Source organism: Equus asinus, chromosome 4 (assembly GCF_041296235.1).
Source record: "Equus asinus isolate D_3611 breed Donkey chromosome 4, EquAss-T2T_v2, whole genome shotgun sequence".
Classification (NCBI taxonomy): domain Eukaryota; kingdom Metazoa; phylum Chordata; class Mammalia; order Perissodactyla; family Equidae; genus Equus; species Equus asinus.
This window is the reverse complement of record NC_091793.1, coordinates 72,862,637-72,878,682: the sequence shown is the minus strand read 5'-3', so window position 1 is coordinate 72,878,682 and position 16,046 is coordinate 72,862,637. Positions and strand designations below refer to the sequence as shown.

General features: G+C 49.4%; 1 protein-coding gene across 7 annotated transcripts in view; it reads right to left on the bottom strand.

Annotated features, from left to right (window-relative positions):
* Positions 1-3,383: 3,383 nt before the first annotated feature.
* The window catches only part of LOC106845678 (coiled-coil domain-containing protein 93), a 109,096-nt gene continuing 96,433 nt past the window's right edge, over positions 3,384-16,046 (bottom strand). For 3 of the 7 annotated variants that reach the window (XM_070507548.1, XM_070507549.1, XM_070507551.1), the window contains exons 21-25: positions 14,073-14,110; positions 12,577-12,661; positions 8,431-8,544; positions 6,275-6,405; positions 3,417-3,822 (exon numbers count right to left, since the gene is read on the bottom strand). In XM_070507548.1, coding sequence (XP_070363649.1) covers positions 3,729-3,822; positions 6,275-6,405; positions 8,431-8,544; positions 12,577-12,661; positions 14,073-14,110 — 462 coding nt within the window. In that variant the 3' untranslated portion in view covers positions 3,417-3,728. Of the gene's footprint in view, positions 3,823-6,274; positions 6,406-6,840; positions 7,045-8,430; positions 8,545-12,576; positions 12,662-14,072; positions 14,111-16,046 lie in introns of those variants that run through there. The other 4 variants (XM_070507552.1, XM_070507553.1, XM_070507555.1 and 1 more) reach the window with 2 other exon arrangements.

The window sequence follows — 16,046 nt, the reverse complement described above, 5'->3', positions numbered from 1 at the left end:
CTGCTGGGCTCCGCCACTGCCCCGCTCTGCTGGAAGATGCACTTTCCCCTGGAGGCCAACCAAGGCCACGAGCAAATCACACAGCACATCCTTGTGCTCTCCCTCAAAGCACATGTCAGGCCAGCTATCCGCCTCTCAGGCTCGGCCAAGGGAACTTTTCACGTGTACTGCTAGAATGACTGCTTCCCTGCTCCACTGACCATCAGTCACCTGCAGAGAGCGCGACACCAGGCCATGCTGAGAGAAACCAAGGTGGCACAGGTGACAGGCCACTGTGTGCTGTCCAAGAGTCCTTTCAGGCGGGTCTGCTTGGGTCACTAGACGTGACAGGGGCCCCCAGCGCTACAGCCTGATGTCACAGGGATGGTGCTGTGTGAGGTAGTAAGAGGGCTGCCTGGAGCCTTCCCCATCCTCTGCCCTGGTGTCAGGAGGTCCCGAGAGTTACGGTGTTTGGTCAGGGAGTGCTTCCTCGGCCTGGGAAAGGCCTCCTGTCTGGACCAGCCCCTCTGCCTTCTGGCTCCACTGCCAGGCTCAGTTGACACTGGCAGGACCTGACCATCCACAGAATACGGGCAAGGAACCAGAATCTACTTAGAACCACACACTTCAGACTCTAACCAGAGCTTAGCCCTGAGAAACTTGGAAGTTGCCCTCTCTGTTAAAAAAGGAAACAGACCCCTCACGTGTGACTGGGGTGGCTGTCCTCTAACACTTGGCACCTCCCTCCAGTGCTTGAGCTGACCCCAGTGATCCATGAGAGACTGAGCCCAGGCCAAGGACAACAGGAAATATGTCCCCATTGTCCCCCCAGATGTCTCATGGTCACCTAGTCTGTCCTGACTTTGGTTTGAACCAAAGCAGCCCACGTACTCCACAAGACGCATGTGGGAAGGAGGGGAGCCCCTGACCCAGAGGCTGGCCCAGAATCCCAGGGCCCTGGGCGGCCAGCCACAGGATGTCTGCCCCCTTAGCAAGCTCATTGCTCTGATGGAGCAGGACAGCTGAAGGCTTCCTGGGGAAACCTCATTCTTCCTGAAGCACGCATTTCATGAAAGTAAGTGAAGGATGTCTTCCCCCTTCTTTGTTTACTCCAGAAAAGCCTGTGGGCTTGGCAGAACACCCAGCCATACCCTGTCTGGACATACAGAAGGATGCGGAGGAACCTCCTTGAGCGACTTCTCAAATGATGGGGCCTTGGGGCCTCGGGGCCTCTCAGCCTCTAAGGCCTGACTGTAAAGCACACTTAATGTCCTAATTTGTACTGTCCATCTTTGTAATTACTCACAAAGGCACTAGCCACTCTATGGGTTATCTGTGGCAAACACGGAATTCTCAAGACTGGCTTCTGCCTAATTAAAAATGTTTTCAAGGAATGGAAACAAATTTATCATCTGTATTAGGCCTCATAGAGTAAAGAGAGGGAAAAGATTTCTACTGATAACTCCCTATCCCCAAACCAAACCCAGTGAAACTCTTCAGAAACATAGCCCCAAATAAATAAATGACCCTACTTTTTCTTTTTTTGGTGAGGAAGATTGGCTCTGAGCTAACATCTGTTGCCAATCTTCCTCTTCTTGCTTGAGGAAGACTGTCTCTGAGCCAACATCTATGCCAATCTTCCTCTATTTTGTATGTGGGATGCCACCACAGCATGGCCCTGACAAGCAGTGTGCAGGACCACGCCCAGGATTCGAACTCGCGAACCCTGGTCCACTGAATTGGAGCACACGAACTTAACCACTATGCCACTGGGCTCTTAAAAAGAATTATTGGTTGCTCAGGATTCGTCGTGCCGTACTTCCCCCAATAACATAGAGAGGTGGCCTACCATAACCTCCTCCTCCCTGCCACCTGTGGACAGATCCACACAGAGTCTCCCAACTGCTCAGAAGTGGTGAATTAAGGAGCGGGTCTCTGAGCTTCCCAACAAGGGGCGATGTTTTCCTGAACCTAAAATACTTTCCCGTCAAACTGCTGTCTCCTTCCCCTGCCTTCAGAGAGCCACCCACTCCTTGGCAGTCACTTGCGTCAACTTCACAGAGCCCTGCCGAAGTCCACACATGACCACGGCCAGGGTCCACCCTACCCGGAGATGCACGTGGCCCGGGAGCAGTGCACTCAGCACGCGGGAGTGCCATTTCAAAGACTGCTGCTTCCACTCAGCTCCGGGAGCAGCCATCCCATCACTGGGCCGCCCTGGCCCTGGCACAGAAGCCAACGGCTGCTGTCAGTCCAGCATGAGATGTTTTAGGTTTGTACATGTCAGCCCTGCTTAATGCATACATTACGGCACTACAAATGAACACGAGGTTCCCGTGGCTGCACTGAAGGCCCTATTTGCTTGACATGGTTAAGCTTTCCTGTTTTATTGTCCAAACCTGCTAACTGGTATGAGTGCAAGGTTTATGCAGAATGAAGTGCCAACCTCAGGCTGGGCTTAACTGACCATAACTGAGCTGCCAGGCTCCTGAGGACCAGGGCAGGAGGAGCTGCATCTTTGGCATGGACTGCTCATTTTCAGAGAATAAAGTCACCCCTCTGCCTCTCTTCAAGGCCCTCCAAAGGCTGGTCCCAGCCCATCGCTCCTCTAAGGCCTCCCGAGAGACCAGTCTACTCCTCTCCCAACAGGCAGGCCTCGGACTCTCTGCACCCTCGAGTTTTTAATCATAGTCGTACTTTATCCAAAGTGGTCTTTCCACCTCTCTCTGCCTATTATAATGTGAGGCCCCCTTCAGACCCAGCCCAAATCTTGCCTCCTCCATGGAGTCTCCCGGACCTCTGCACACCTCAGTGCTCCTCCTCCTGATGCCCTCTGTACCTGCTCATGGCCTGTCACTCTGAGACTGAGCACGTCCTGCCTTGGACTGCAGTGAATGGTGCACAGGTCACATCTCTGCTTAGACCACGACCTGTCCAGAGCGTAGGGCACATTTAACGTGCTCTTAATGAGGGAGATGCACAAGTCCCTCCCCATGTTGGCTGTGACTCAAATGAAAAATCGGGCATGAGAAGGTGTCATTCTTATTGAAGTGTCCTCAATGCGAGGCCCCTGTTTCCATTTTTGGGTGAAATGACCTTGAGCAACGAGTAGTGTGTAAAGATTAAACCAAGTGCAGTACTGAGCTTTCATTCCAGTTGCTACACCATTCGCCAGCTGGACAGCATCTTGAGGAGCCAAGAATGAAAGGCACCACAGACAATGAAGGGCCCAAGTGACCAACACTCACATGGGCTGGTCACTCAGCTAAAAGCCTTTGTTTACTAAAAAATCCCAGGTGGCAAAGCTCTGGGGTCAGGTGGGCTATGTCTGCACCCTGGGACACATGCTGGGTGTCTGGGGTGCAGGGTCTGTGTCTCATACTTCTCTCCATCTCCCTCAGTGCTTACCTCCCAGTGGTTGCTCAATTAACATCTGCTGAACAAACGAACTCTTCTTTATTCAGAGGGTCCATACAAATACAGGTACCTTCATATGTGCAATGTTACTGAAGAAATGAAAGTTGAATTGACACAGAGAACAAATATTGCCCACATTTCTTCATAGGATGATGGGTGTTATCCAAGCCCCAATGTCTACACCATCTGATTCCATCAACGACAACCAACACAGAGATGACGTGGAAGCAAATCGGAGCAAGAACATGTCCAGGGTGTTGAGGTCACTGCACCCGCATCTCTCTATGCAGCGTTCAGAACCATTTCACAGCCTTGTTGTCAGTAAGTGGCATTTAGAGAACCCCGGCCGTGCGCTGATGATGTCGGGGGCTCTCAGGAGGCCTTGGCTCCCACCTTGGACAGTAGCACCTCGTTCCTGCGGCCCTCCTGGGGGGAAGCAGAGAGGAGGTGATGACACGAGCACCCACGTGAGGCCCAGATGGTCTCACTGTCCTCCCCCAGTCCCATGGGAGACACCCACTGACCCACTAAGCCAGCCTCCTGGCACGCTGCCATGAGCATGCTGATACTTCCTGGCAAAGTGCTGACCTTCAATGCCAAGACAGCTCTAATGACCACTGGCTTCTGAACTGTCAGACTGACAACAGGGTGAGAGGATCAGGCACTGTCATTCTGAAGGGCTTCCTGAAGCCTCCAAAATCCTCAAGGGTCCAGAAGCAGAAAGTAGACACTTAGGTGCCAATCTTGGACCACTACAGTGAGGAAGGGGAGAAGGCTCTCGGATACAGCAGCCGAAGGAGTGGCAAAAGGCAGCCCTGGTTTACACAGCAAGCAGAGCATGCAGAGAAGTTCTTACTCCGACAGAGTGAAAGTTAGGAATGTCCTAGCTTTAAGAAAGAAAGAAACTCACAGAAGACAGGGTGAGAGAAATGTGTCAAGGGGCACCTGTCCCCTTAAAAAGGAGCTGCATGAGATCTATTACTGCCTGTGCTGAGGAATGTCACGAAGGGAGGTCACTGCCCCATCCTGAGTGTGGAATCTGATGTCGAGTGGTGCAAGGCCACCTCTGCGTCACTGTGTATTCCCGTCTGCAGACATCTTCCAAAGCTGCTCACCGTGGATCCTCCTTCCCCCTGTTCCCACCGGCCTTGGGAGCTCAGGAAACCGCCATCTGCTAGCAAACAATCTCCACCTCTTCCCTGGGCCACGTCACAAGGAGCCGTGTCTACACTGAGAGGTGCACATGATAATGGGAGGGGCCTGGAAAGGTCAAGCCAGAGGGCCTGGGCTTGGCAGGGCGGCCAGGCCTCCAGCAGCCATGCTTCCCTGGAAATGCACTTAGCATGGAAGAGAAACTTTCTTTCACCCTTGAACCTCTGCATCCAAGGCCCTAAGGTCAACATTTCCATCTCCCTGGGCCCGCTTAGGGACCCCACCTCTCTGGAGGCTCTTGGATCTTTCCAGCTACAGTGACCCTGGTTTTACTAAGACAAGTGCCAGTTCACTGTATAGTTTATACTTATCTTCCCTTCAGAGCTCTGGAATAGCTAGGCCCTGAGCTGAGGGTGGGCTAAGTTAGTGTGAGAAGCAGGGTACTCTGGCACTGTTTGAGCACATGTATTTGGAGGGGAGGCAGTTAATTTTTCCTAGGGGTGGGAAGACAAAGAAGGTGAAGTCGAGTAACATTTGTTGTATTAGAAAAGTTAAGAAGAAAGTTTTGCTTCTTAAAATGAGTTATTGAGATTTTCTTGGGGGAAAAACTTCCAGCCAAAAAGAAGTGAGGAGGGGAGGAACAGGAACAGGCAGTCATACTATTATGATGTTACACTACTTTCTCTACTTCTGCGTATTTTTTAAATTTCCATAATAAAACAATGAATAATAAATTAGTTTCAGTTGTCACCGACCTCACCTTTTAAATGAGGCAAAAACGTCAGAAGCATTCAAACCCCCCAGAGTAGAGGCCCACCAAGGGTAATTCTGTACATCACACCACACTGAGATGGTGCTTGAGTGCATCAGTCAAGATATCCTGGGCTGTCACCTGGTGTGTGTGAACACTGATTAAATTCATGCAATCTACTAGAGACGCCTTTTGGGAGACTACAGAACAATATTGTCTGTCTGTTCAAAGCAAATAGAGGAAGAGTCCTTCAGGCATTTCTTTCTACAACAAAAGGAAAAATGTGTCCTTGCCTCTATTTCTTTCCTGCTGAAGACTCTATGGGGCCCACTCTGTGTCAGACACAGCACTCACAGTGAATTCAGCTCACGCGAGATTATGTAGCCAGAGCCAGCTTCATAAAAATGTTATGGTTTGCACTCATCAGTGCTGGCTAGAATTTAAATAGAATTTAAATCTTGGTTTGGTGACCCTGTGAGAGACAATGATTAATGTAATGCTGTGGTTACGGTGACTTCAGAGGATGTGTTGTTTCCTGGCAGACTTGTTATCCACACACTCTCCCAGGGTGACCAAGCCAATGAAAGTTCCAAGATAACCCAATGTCTCTACTCAAAAAAGTCCTGACAGCAGAGGAGGCTGGGAGTCAGGATGAGGGCATGTCTTAGTGCCCGCATGGAGCCCAGGGGGCATCACTGGTGCTCAATTAATGTGGAGTCAACCAAACCCAACAAAGGGAACTACTAAGGCGGCCAAAGACCACGTTTCGGACAATGATGCTGTGTTCCGCATGGAGAATAATTATTGCCCAGCACAAGTGCTAGGGACCAGGATGTGGTGAGAATTCAGAACGTGGGAGCAGAACACCAAGCAGGTGGGTGGAGGCAGGTGAAGAAGGCAGAAGAGAGAGGCCACTCCACCTGGGATGAAGGGCTGCCCTTTCGAACTGTTTTTCTACCACAATCGAGATCTTACCTGGAACTGCAGATGTAAGAGCAGAATTGCTCTGGCTGAAGGGATGGGGTGGAGCCCGGGGAGCAGCAAGCCAGCCCCCATCGCCACCTCCTCCTCAATAATGGTGGTGGCCCGACGAGGGACCGAGTTACCTCAGAGGAGCTTGTGGAATGAAGTTTAAAATTTGGGAACACTGATACGTGGTTGCTAATTCAAAATTTTTGTCAAGTACAATGTTAAAAAAAAAAAGGAGTACACACTATCACCACTATTTTAAAAGGGAAATACAATTTGACATCAAAAACAAGAGGACACGCTATATTTTAGAAAGGTGAGTCCTTTAAAGGAAATATATATAGCTGTCCGCAGAACATATTACATTCTCCCTCCCTTTTTTTCCCGAGTTGCTCTGAAGACAACAGGCTCGGACAAGAACTGGTCCAGGGTCTCGCTGGCTCTGAAGGAGCCGCCTGTCTCTGACGTAAGAGATCCTGTGCCTGAGACAGCGGAACGAGAAATCCTGATGCCCACCACAGCAGAAGGAGCTGCTTCCTTTGGAGGGCACCCTCTGCCCCAAGAGCCTGGACTGCAAGAACCAGCTTTTCCATTTCGCTTCGCTTTGCTTTGATTCTGACAGCTTACACTTATCCTCCCCAACTTATTTGCTTACGTTTCTGTTTCTGCTGTCAAAAGGGCAGGGCTGGTGCGTCCCAGCAACATGTGAAGAGTCATTCTCCTCTTCTGGGCCTTTTCTCTTGGTGAGTTATTTGGGTTAAGGGGAAGACCGAGCTCTGGTGGGGAGGAGAGGGGCTTTCTTTGTGCCCTGCCAGCTCACTCACTGGCCCTTTCAAAAACGTCAGCGCAAACTCTCAGCCCCGGAACACCTCGCCGCTCCCTCTCCATGCTGCCCAGCCTCAGACCCCTGCCCCGGCTGCTCCTGGCTGAAGCCTCCTGCTGTGCCCATGGCCAAGTCCTTCTCAGCCAAGGACATCACCTGTGTTGCATTAGTGCCCACGGCAAAGACTGAAACTCCTGCTCATCCCTTACTACTTCTCGCCTAGGTTCGCTGTCTCCTAGCTGATCATCTGTCTCCCTCCCCACAGTGGAAGCTCCCTGACACACGGACCAGGTCTGTTCTACAACCTGATCCATCCCCAGGGGCGTGGGAGGAGCTGGAGGGACATCTGTGGAAAGGATGAGAGATTTTGAAATGCCCGTGACTTGTGGCTACCAAAAGTTACAATTACACAAAAGAGAAGTAAAAGATAAGGAAAGACGGAGAAAAGAAGAGAGGAAAGAAGGAATAAATGAGAACAAAATTATTGGTATGGAACGATTATATTTTTTATCCTGTATACTAAACACCAGGATACAACCTACTTTTAGCTCCTCTGTATTTTCAGCAATCTCTAAACTGATTAAAACCACATGGATTTAGGTTAGAAAGGGGGAAAGAGTTCCTGAAAATAAAGCTGCTGAGATCCTGTCAAGTGACCAAATGAAGTCTCTTTTCTCTTAAGGGCAAACACTTTTCTCTCTGGAACAATGGACAGTAACCCTGCCCCAAATGCAGAGAGAAAAGACAGCGACAAAACATTCACTTGAGTGTTACAGGTGCCAAACACAGTGCTAGATGCTTCCATCCCTCATCTGACCCACCAGAACCGACCAGTGAGGAAACTGAGGCTTGGAGGGACTAGGCCACAGCCCCAGTGCACGGTGGGTAAGTGCTGAGGGTGGGCCTGGAACCCAAGCCTGCCATACTCAACGTCCAGTCTCTTCCCACGCAGCTTCTCGAGGTCCCTCCCGGCCTAAGAATGGGGGGAGGGAAATTCTAGATCTGAATCCAGAACAAGTGCTCTTTCCAGGCGGCCCTTGATGTGGGTGATGGTGCCAGTTTGCTGGTGAGTTTAAGGTGCCTACTAAGCGTTAGGAAAATGAAAATAAAGACGTGCTTTCTCACAGAACATTCAACCAGAGCCTTGAGACGGGCCACAGAACAACATGATCTTGAACTGCTGAGAACCACACTTAACTGCCAGATCACACTGCCAACTTGCCATCTCCCATTACAGACCAGGCGAGAACCAGGAACTGCTCTGGTTTCGAAAGGCTCCTCTGGAGGTGAACACAGATCTCACCTCAGCCTCACGTGCTGGGCCCAACCCTCCTCTCACCTCCTTGAACTCCTTCACAGTCTTGAAGTACAGCCTCTGCTTCTCTAGCAGCTCCAGGTACTGGTCATTCAGCTGGTCCCTTCTCATTTTGTTCTCTTGCTTCTTCTTTTCCATCTGTGGAAACATTTTGGGAAACAGTGATGAAGAGGCATGTTCTGATGAAGGGCTGCTGGCAACATCCAAAAGACAACAATTACTAACACTTTCATGGATTTCCTTCCAGTATTTTCTTTCTTTGCATCATTTTTGAGGTTGGTTTATTTGTGTGATATTGCATAGAGGCTCTATAGTTTATTTAGCAATTCTATCATTAGGCATTTAACTGTTCCATTAAAAAAAAATTTTTTTTTGACCTCAAACAATTTCACAAAAAACAGGTTAGTGGTTCTCAACTAGGGGCTATTTTCCCCTGAGAACTTCTAGAGACAGATTAATTGCCAAAGCTGGGTTGGGGAGGTGCTACTGGCATCTACTGGCAGGAGGCAGGGCTGCTGCTAAAGCCCTACAGCGCTCAGGACAGCCCCACAGCAGGAAGTATCTGGTCCAAATGCTACACTGAGCAACTCTGATTTAAACAACTGAGATCAAACTACAAAATTATCCTCTTTTTATTTAGCATAAGTATTTCAATGCTATTATAAACTGTCTACAATTATAACTCAAAAAACCATACGCTATTCCTAACCATCACAGCTTACTTACTCATCTTTCTATTGGTGGACGATTTAGGTTATTTCCAGGATTTTGATCCCATAAATAAAGGCCAGTCTTTGATTAAAGAGATTTTCCTAAGGTCCCTAAAAGCTTAGTCATTCAACAAATATTGAGTGAGTGGACATCTTGAGCACTAAATGCAGTGGTGATAAGGTGATGTCACTGCTCTCACGGAGCACACGTTCTAGAGAACTGACACTAACCAAGTACCACACAGAGAACTCCACAAGCAAATTCCAAGCAGTGATCAGTATTGTGAAGAAAATGAACAAGGTTAAGGGACGGAGAGGAGGGTGGGTGCATGGCCTCTTCAGACAGGCTGGCCAGGGAGGGCTTTCTGAGGAGGTGACATTTGGGCAGAGGTGGCAGTGGCTTGTACTTTATTTCCCTGGTCCAATCCTGACCGTGTGCCCAGCTCCTAAGTCCACTGATAACTCGTTCTGAGACTCTGTGCTCTCCTCTTTCCGCAGCTCTACAGATGGCCACCTGCTGCATACCCATGCCTGGGTCTGGAGTTTGGAAACCTGCCTTGTGTCCAGGTCTTCCAGAAGGGGGCAGTCCCCTCTGGGGACTCCAGCCAGGGCTCTCCTACACTCAGAGCCCTGGTTCATCAGTTAGCCCTGCTCCCTCGTGGCCGACTTCCAGATGCTGCCCGAATGCCTCTCTATCACCGCTCATGGTTCCTGCCACAACGCCCACTGCTCTTCCTTCTTGGACCTCCCTTCCCAAAGCTGTCAGATACTTTCTCTGCTGTGCTGGGGGACTCTCGAAGCTAGGTCCCTATCTCATATTTAGCAGAGCAGGCAGGTCGATTCCAGGACTTTCCTGTCTGCTCTGTACTCTAGCAGAAAATCTGGCCATGACTGACTATATCCTAGTGATATAAGCAAAAAAATGCACTTTAATTCAAATGTATCCAGGACCTACTTTGGGAGGTAGGGTGGGAACCTGGAAAGGGCATAAAGTTGAGGCCAGAAAGGCGTGGTGTCAAATCCTAGCTCTGCTACTCACTGTATCCTTGGACAGGTTAGCTAACCTTTCTGAAGAACAGGTCCCTTAGCTGTAAAATAAGGATAATATCACCTGTATCACAGGTTTCATTGTGAAGAGTATACGACATTACGTGTTAAGTGAATGATACATCATTTGGTTCACAGTAGCTACTCAATAAAGACAGTGTTTCATCTGGACATTTACCATCCTAGAAAGCATGTGGTAACAAGTGGTAAGAGACCCCTCACCCTCAGAGTCAGGAGCAGACTCTCAGGTCTGAGTTCCATTTTCACACTGTTCTCAGCATCCCCTCACCCACTCACACTGCTCCTACTCCTTGCTTACTGGATCACCCCTTCGCACTCGAGGTCAGGAACTCCAGATTCTTTGACCGAGCACTCGCTCTCAGTACTCCAAAGACCCAGAGACTTTACCTCCTCTGGGTGAGGTCAAAATGCCTACTAGTGTGTGAATCCCTCTTTACTCAGGAAGCCTTCCACAGACCACGGGCACCTATTCTACTACTCGTAGCCACTGCTGGTCTATTGTGTGTACACCCTGAATCTGCCGGTTCTGGAGAAATCTCTGCTCTGGGGGGACACAGACTCCCCGGCCACATCTGCTCTGAGCAGGACCCATCAGGCTACCGAGACAGGGAAGGCTATGTTTTTTTTCAAACGAACGAAAGACATCCACACCAATGAGAGCTGCTCTGCAAAGCAGACAGACTTGCTCCACTCAGGGTGCCAGCCAATATTCAGACCCTGCCTGGAACCCTCTGAGAACTGATCTGGAGTCAACTGAATGAATTCACTTGTTCAACACACAGTTCGAGTGCCCAGCATGGGCCAGGAGCTCTGTTAGCCACTAGCAACACAGACACAAGAAAGATAGCCCTCTGCACCCCGGGTCCTGACCATCCTTCTAGGGGCCCACCACCTGGAAGGTGAGGCGGCCACAGCGGCAGCCTCCTTCACTGCCAGCACTGAGGTGCTGCCAGCAGGAAGCCTGGGAGAGAACAGAGAGAATGAAGGCTCAGGCCTATTTTTCCCCCCAGGAGTCATCTCCCAGTAAACAGGAAGGGGCAGCCAAATGAAAAAACCCCAATAAATTCTGTGGTTCTTCACTAGGAGCAAGAGCAGCTCCCCGGGGAGGAGCACGCAGGGGTGGAAAGGGCTGCTACAGCTTGCGGTCAGCCCAGTTCTCTGGCCTCCACCTGCCGCATGCCCCAGGGCACGGAGAAGGGACTCACTCGCTCTGCAAGAGAGCCTGTCCTGTCTCGGGTAAGTGTACGCGCACACGACAAGCGCTGCCTCAGGCTGCTCTCATTGTGTCGCTGAATAATCTTGTCACCAGTGATGCATTTTTTTGGCTCCTTTGGCCTCATTTTATTGAAGTCATTAATGGGGAGATCAATATTTTCTACAGGGAAAGGGAGGTGGAGAGAGTCTGCCCTTAGTTCATCCCTTGTCAGAGGAGATCACAGGCAGCTTAAATGTGTGTCTTTGTGAGCAGGTACTATGATGACAGGTCCCACAGGCAATCCTTCCTTCCACATGTTACATTTTGACATCACTCCCTGGACCACTTTGCTCCCAGATAGTGCGAGAAGATGCCCTAAGACCAGGAGGTTTTACTGCCATACCTGAGGACCAATCTGGTGTAATATGTTTTTTAAACAGGACCCAAAGCAACAGACATCTGGAGGAATTAGAGAAGGTTCACTGGCTTCGGTAGCAGGAAACTGCGCTGTGTGTCTGGCTTCCAGACAGTCAGCAAGTCCACTTTACTACAGACCAGACGGCCCATGTGCAGAGCCGCAAAGCAAAGAAAATCCCATGCTGCCCCAGACTGAATGGTTCTCTTGAAAGCTTCTCTGGAACTCCCACACCCCTGGTCAGTTCCTCTTTTCTCTTCTGACTTCTTAGGTTCAATATCCTCTCACTTTAGCAGAATTTGGTTCAGCAATTCTTTGCATTTTTTATGGGGGGTTCCTGAAAACTAAAAGGCTCTCAAGATCTAACAAATGAATCTCTAATGGCAGAATATCAGGAACCAAAGATCCAGCGAGGAAGGGATTCTGGGCAAGAGAGGAAGCCTGCTGGTGAAGTGGGTTTCCTCACCTGTGAAACGTGAGTACCACTCCCCACTGAACAGGGCTTTGAGGAGGATTAGCGCCATGCTTGGCACACAGGTGTTCGATCCATGGGGGTTATTGCTAAGAGCAGCCTTTGAACCCCCAGGGCGGGCAGCGCCTGGAGCTAGCCCTGCCCACTGCAGGCTCAGAGGCATGGCGGGGCCCCTTTGCAGACACTGAGGATGTGTCTTCAGGACTGAGAGCACGTTCCCAGAACAACCAGAAGAGGCCTGCTTTTTGCAGGGCCTTCTCCATCATCACCACAAAACCCAGGCTGCAGGAGAGAAAAGAAGCCGTCTGACCTTCATTCTACTTTGCTTAATTCCTTCTACGATCTGTTCCATCTGACGCAAAAACTGGTCCCGGGCAGCAGGGGAGGCCATGGCTCTGAAAGAAAGACCAGCAAAGGTAAGACCAGCACAGAGGATTCTCAGAAAGGGGGTGGCACTAAGGAGTGAGCCCCATACCCAGGTCATGCCCCAAGTGGCAGCAAGGCCTTTGCAAGGCACCATGGACCCTGGGATCCCAGGCAGTTAGGGATCCCAAACTGAGGAAGGCATGCAAATTAGCCTGGTTTTGTAAATGAATGTGAATCTTTTTTTTTTTTCATTCTCCCTACAATTTTCTTAACTAATCTGTATTTTCTTACAGTAAAATAAAATGTGACTAAAACTAACAAAAGTATCTTTCACTGTGAAAGACGGCAGGTACTGCTTAAGAAATGAATTCCATTTAGTTTCTAAAAATCTGAGGATTTGAAGGCACTCCTTAAGATTGGAAGGCTTATTCTCAGATTTTCCTAAAAGCAGGCTGGGAAAACCTAGTCCTGTTTCGAGAAACAGCAGTTAAACAAGTGGATTCCCTGATGTCCTAAAACCCTTCCCTTCACCTCCCGTTCTGCAGGGGGAATGACGCCAGAAGGATCGGAGCACACGGATACAAAGAGTGAGAGTTCTTCCAAAGGATGGGCTGACGGGCAGAACTCACCATAGTAACACTCAAACTGCAGCCTCTCTCAATTATCAGGAAATAAAGATGAAGCCGCCATTTTTAGAACTGTCACAGGTTGTAAGTCACTAACTGAATCTTCTCGGGGGCTCTGGGATTTTTGTTTGCTTTTAATTAGAAATGAAGCTTAAAATCTAGAGTTTGTAATCCATCAAGATCTTAGTTGCTGGTCACCTGCCAGGGGACAGCAAAGACCCTGTGGTGGAAGGAAAGGAAGCCTGCAACACAGAGAGCACGCCGTGGGGCTGCCCGGATGGCAGGTCGGCCAACCGCAAGCTGGAGGGTTGCGATGATTTGGGGACAGCTGGGCCTTGCCATCCAACTTTGGGAGAAAAAATTCATATCTGAATAAAGTAGTTTGGAGGATGCCTATTAACTTAAAAACAAAATCTACCACAAGATTTTAAGAATTACATAATTTCATCATCTAAATATTAAAGCATCTCTAGCACTCAAGAACAAATGCTGTTAATCTGATCTCAGCAAGACAAAAGGAATACAGGAAGAGATCACGCTAGTTAGGTAGAGGCAAGTTATTTGAAAGTTAACTTTTTTCCCTAAGATATTCCCTTGGTGTTTTCAAAATTCACTCTAATATCATTGTGTTTTTGCAAGAATTCACGACCATGTAAAAGCAAGACATGTTTGCATGCTGCAGGAGGGGTGGAAGTGTGAGAACCCCATGCCGAGCCCTGTATTACTCAGCCACACCACCGCAATGTGACAGTGAGCTGAATACCAAGTACAGGGCACCGAGGTAGTGACAGGGAGCAGGACCAACAGCACTTACTGTGAGAAGTTCTCGTGAATTGAGTTCAGCAGGCTAATCTGAGGAATAAAGAAAAAAACAAAAAACGATAAGCAAAAGGCTGAAAGGTCCTTGTGCCACCTCCACCACTGGAAGGTTGTCTCGTCTCTGGAGCCTGCTTCTGAAAGGAACATACCTTGTTTGTATAGACGAAAGTAACATGAGAAAATAGAACAACGGGTTCTTAGCCCCACAGTATTGCCCAGGGAATGTAGGAAGAGGGCTCCTTGAAGGGACCTAAGACCCAGGTGGGAAGACGCTAAAATTAGGGCTCTGGGCTGCTGCCACGACAGCCCTTTCCATCTTGCCAAACACTGCACTTTATTTCCAGGCTATCAGCTTAGTGGAGGGTCAGCTGGGGTGGAGAGCAAGAACACTGTGCCCATCCTATTCTTTCCCACAGATCTTTTTGCCAATGTGGCCAGCTGCTGGGTGGATTTGAGAGCCTCCATGGGAAGGCATGATTCAAGGTCCCCATTCCCATGGAAACTGCCATAGCCCACAAAGTAGGACCCTCTATCTGCCCCAGTGGCACAGTCCAGGGCAAGGCTCTGAGACTGGAGTCTAGAAACCTAGGTCCTTTTTCTGGCTGTGTCACTAACTCAACTTGTGAGCTCAGGACCAAGCCTTTACTATACGTGGGCCTCAGGTTCACAGTCTGTAACATTGAAATGATATTCTTGTCTTTGACTCCACAGGGATGTTTGAAAGCTAAAGTATCACATACATGGATTTGGAATAAAATGCAAAGTTCTAACTGTGTTAATACGGCTTAGAATGAAAAAGCCCTCAGCCGTCTGCACACTCCGAGTTTTTAAAAGGAGGCAACAACTTCAAGCACTGTTGAGGACGCCTGGTCAACGGGGTTCAAAGCTTTCTCAGAAGGGCATGGCCCCCTAAGTTAGGGGTGGCAAGTCTTCCCCGTGCCATGTAGGAAAACCCCAAGGACAGGGTGTGTAGCAGAGCCGTCCCACAGGCTGGACGTAAATCCCACCAAGTGCACTCAGCTCACCTGTTCAAACATTTATCAAATGCCTGCTATGTGCCCATCAATGTGTTAAGGCCCTGGATACAGAGAAAAACAAAACTCAACCCCTCCTTTCAAGGAGTGCCCTCTGGGAGGAGAGAGATTCATCTGGTTTGACTGACAAGAGGCAATAAAGGTGAAAGGAATTACAGATGCTTCCATTTGGGTTCAGGGAAAGCTACATCTGTATTATTGCTCTTACTAAAGTGGTAAACAGTGCAGGTTGCGGGGCGAAGATCAAAGGAAAACAATCTCCGTCAACCCCAGGTGAAGGGGTAGGCAGGGACTAATACGTACTGAGAACCCCCACGTGCAAGAAACATCAGAGTCATTTTCTCCTTTACCTCCATCATAACCACGTGAGGCAGATGTTATCTCCCTTTCACAGGTGAGGAAAATAGGGCCAGACTAAAACCCAAGTCCGTCTGACTCCAAAGCTCATGCTCGCTCCGCTGCACGGTGCCACCACCGTAAACACAGGACTATTCTTTTCTTGAAATCAACTGCACACCCTGCCCCATCATTTGTGGTCCAACCTGAGGGAGCCCTGAATCATGAATGGACTTAAGCTGACTGAGTCAGAGCAATATGGAGGGGCTGTCAGTGCCCACAGGAACCCCTTTCAGCCCTGCTTTGAATTTTACGGTCTTTTTAATTCATGCCTCTGTCTGCCACTGACAGAGGATAAAACAGCTATTTTCCCCACGTAAACTCTAACGGCCCACAATCCCATTTCATCTAGCTGGTTTCTCCCTTTCTTTAAAACTCAAAGTAAAGTTTCCCCAACTCCAGGGCCCCCTCCACAGGCAGCGCTCCAGCCTCCACTGTTTCTTTTCATGGCGGCATTTCTCCCTCGCAGCATCAAACCGCTGTCCGCCAGTCTCCCTTCAGCCCGTGTAGTGTGAACTCCCGGGCACCCTGTGCTCTGA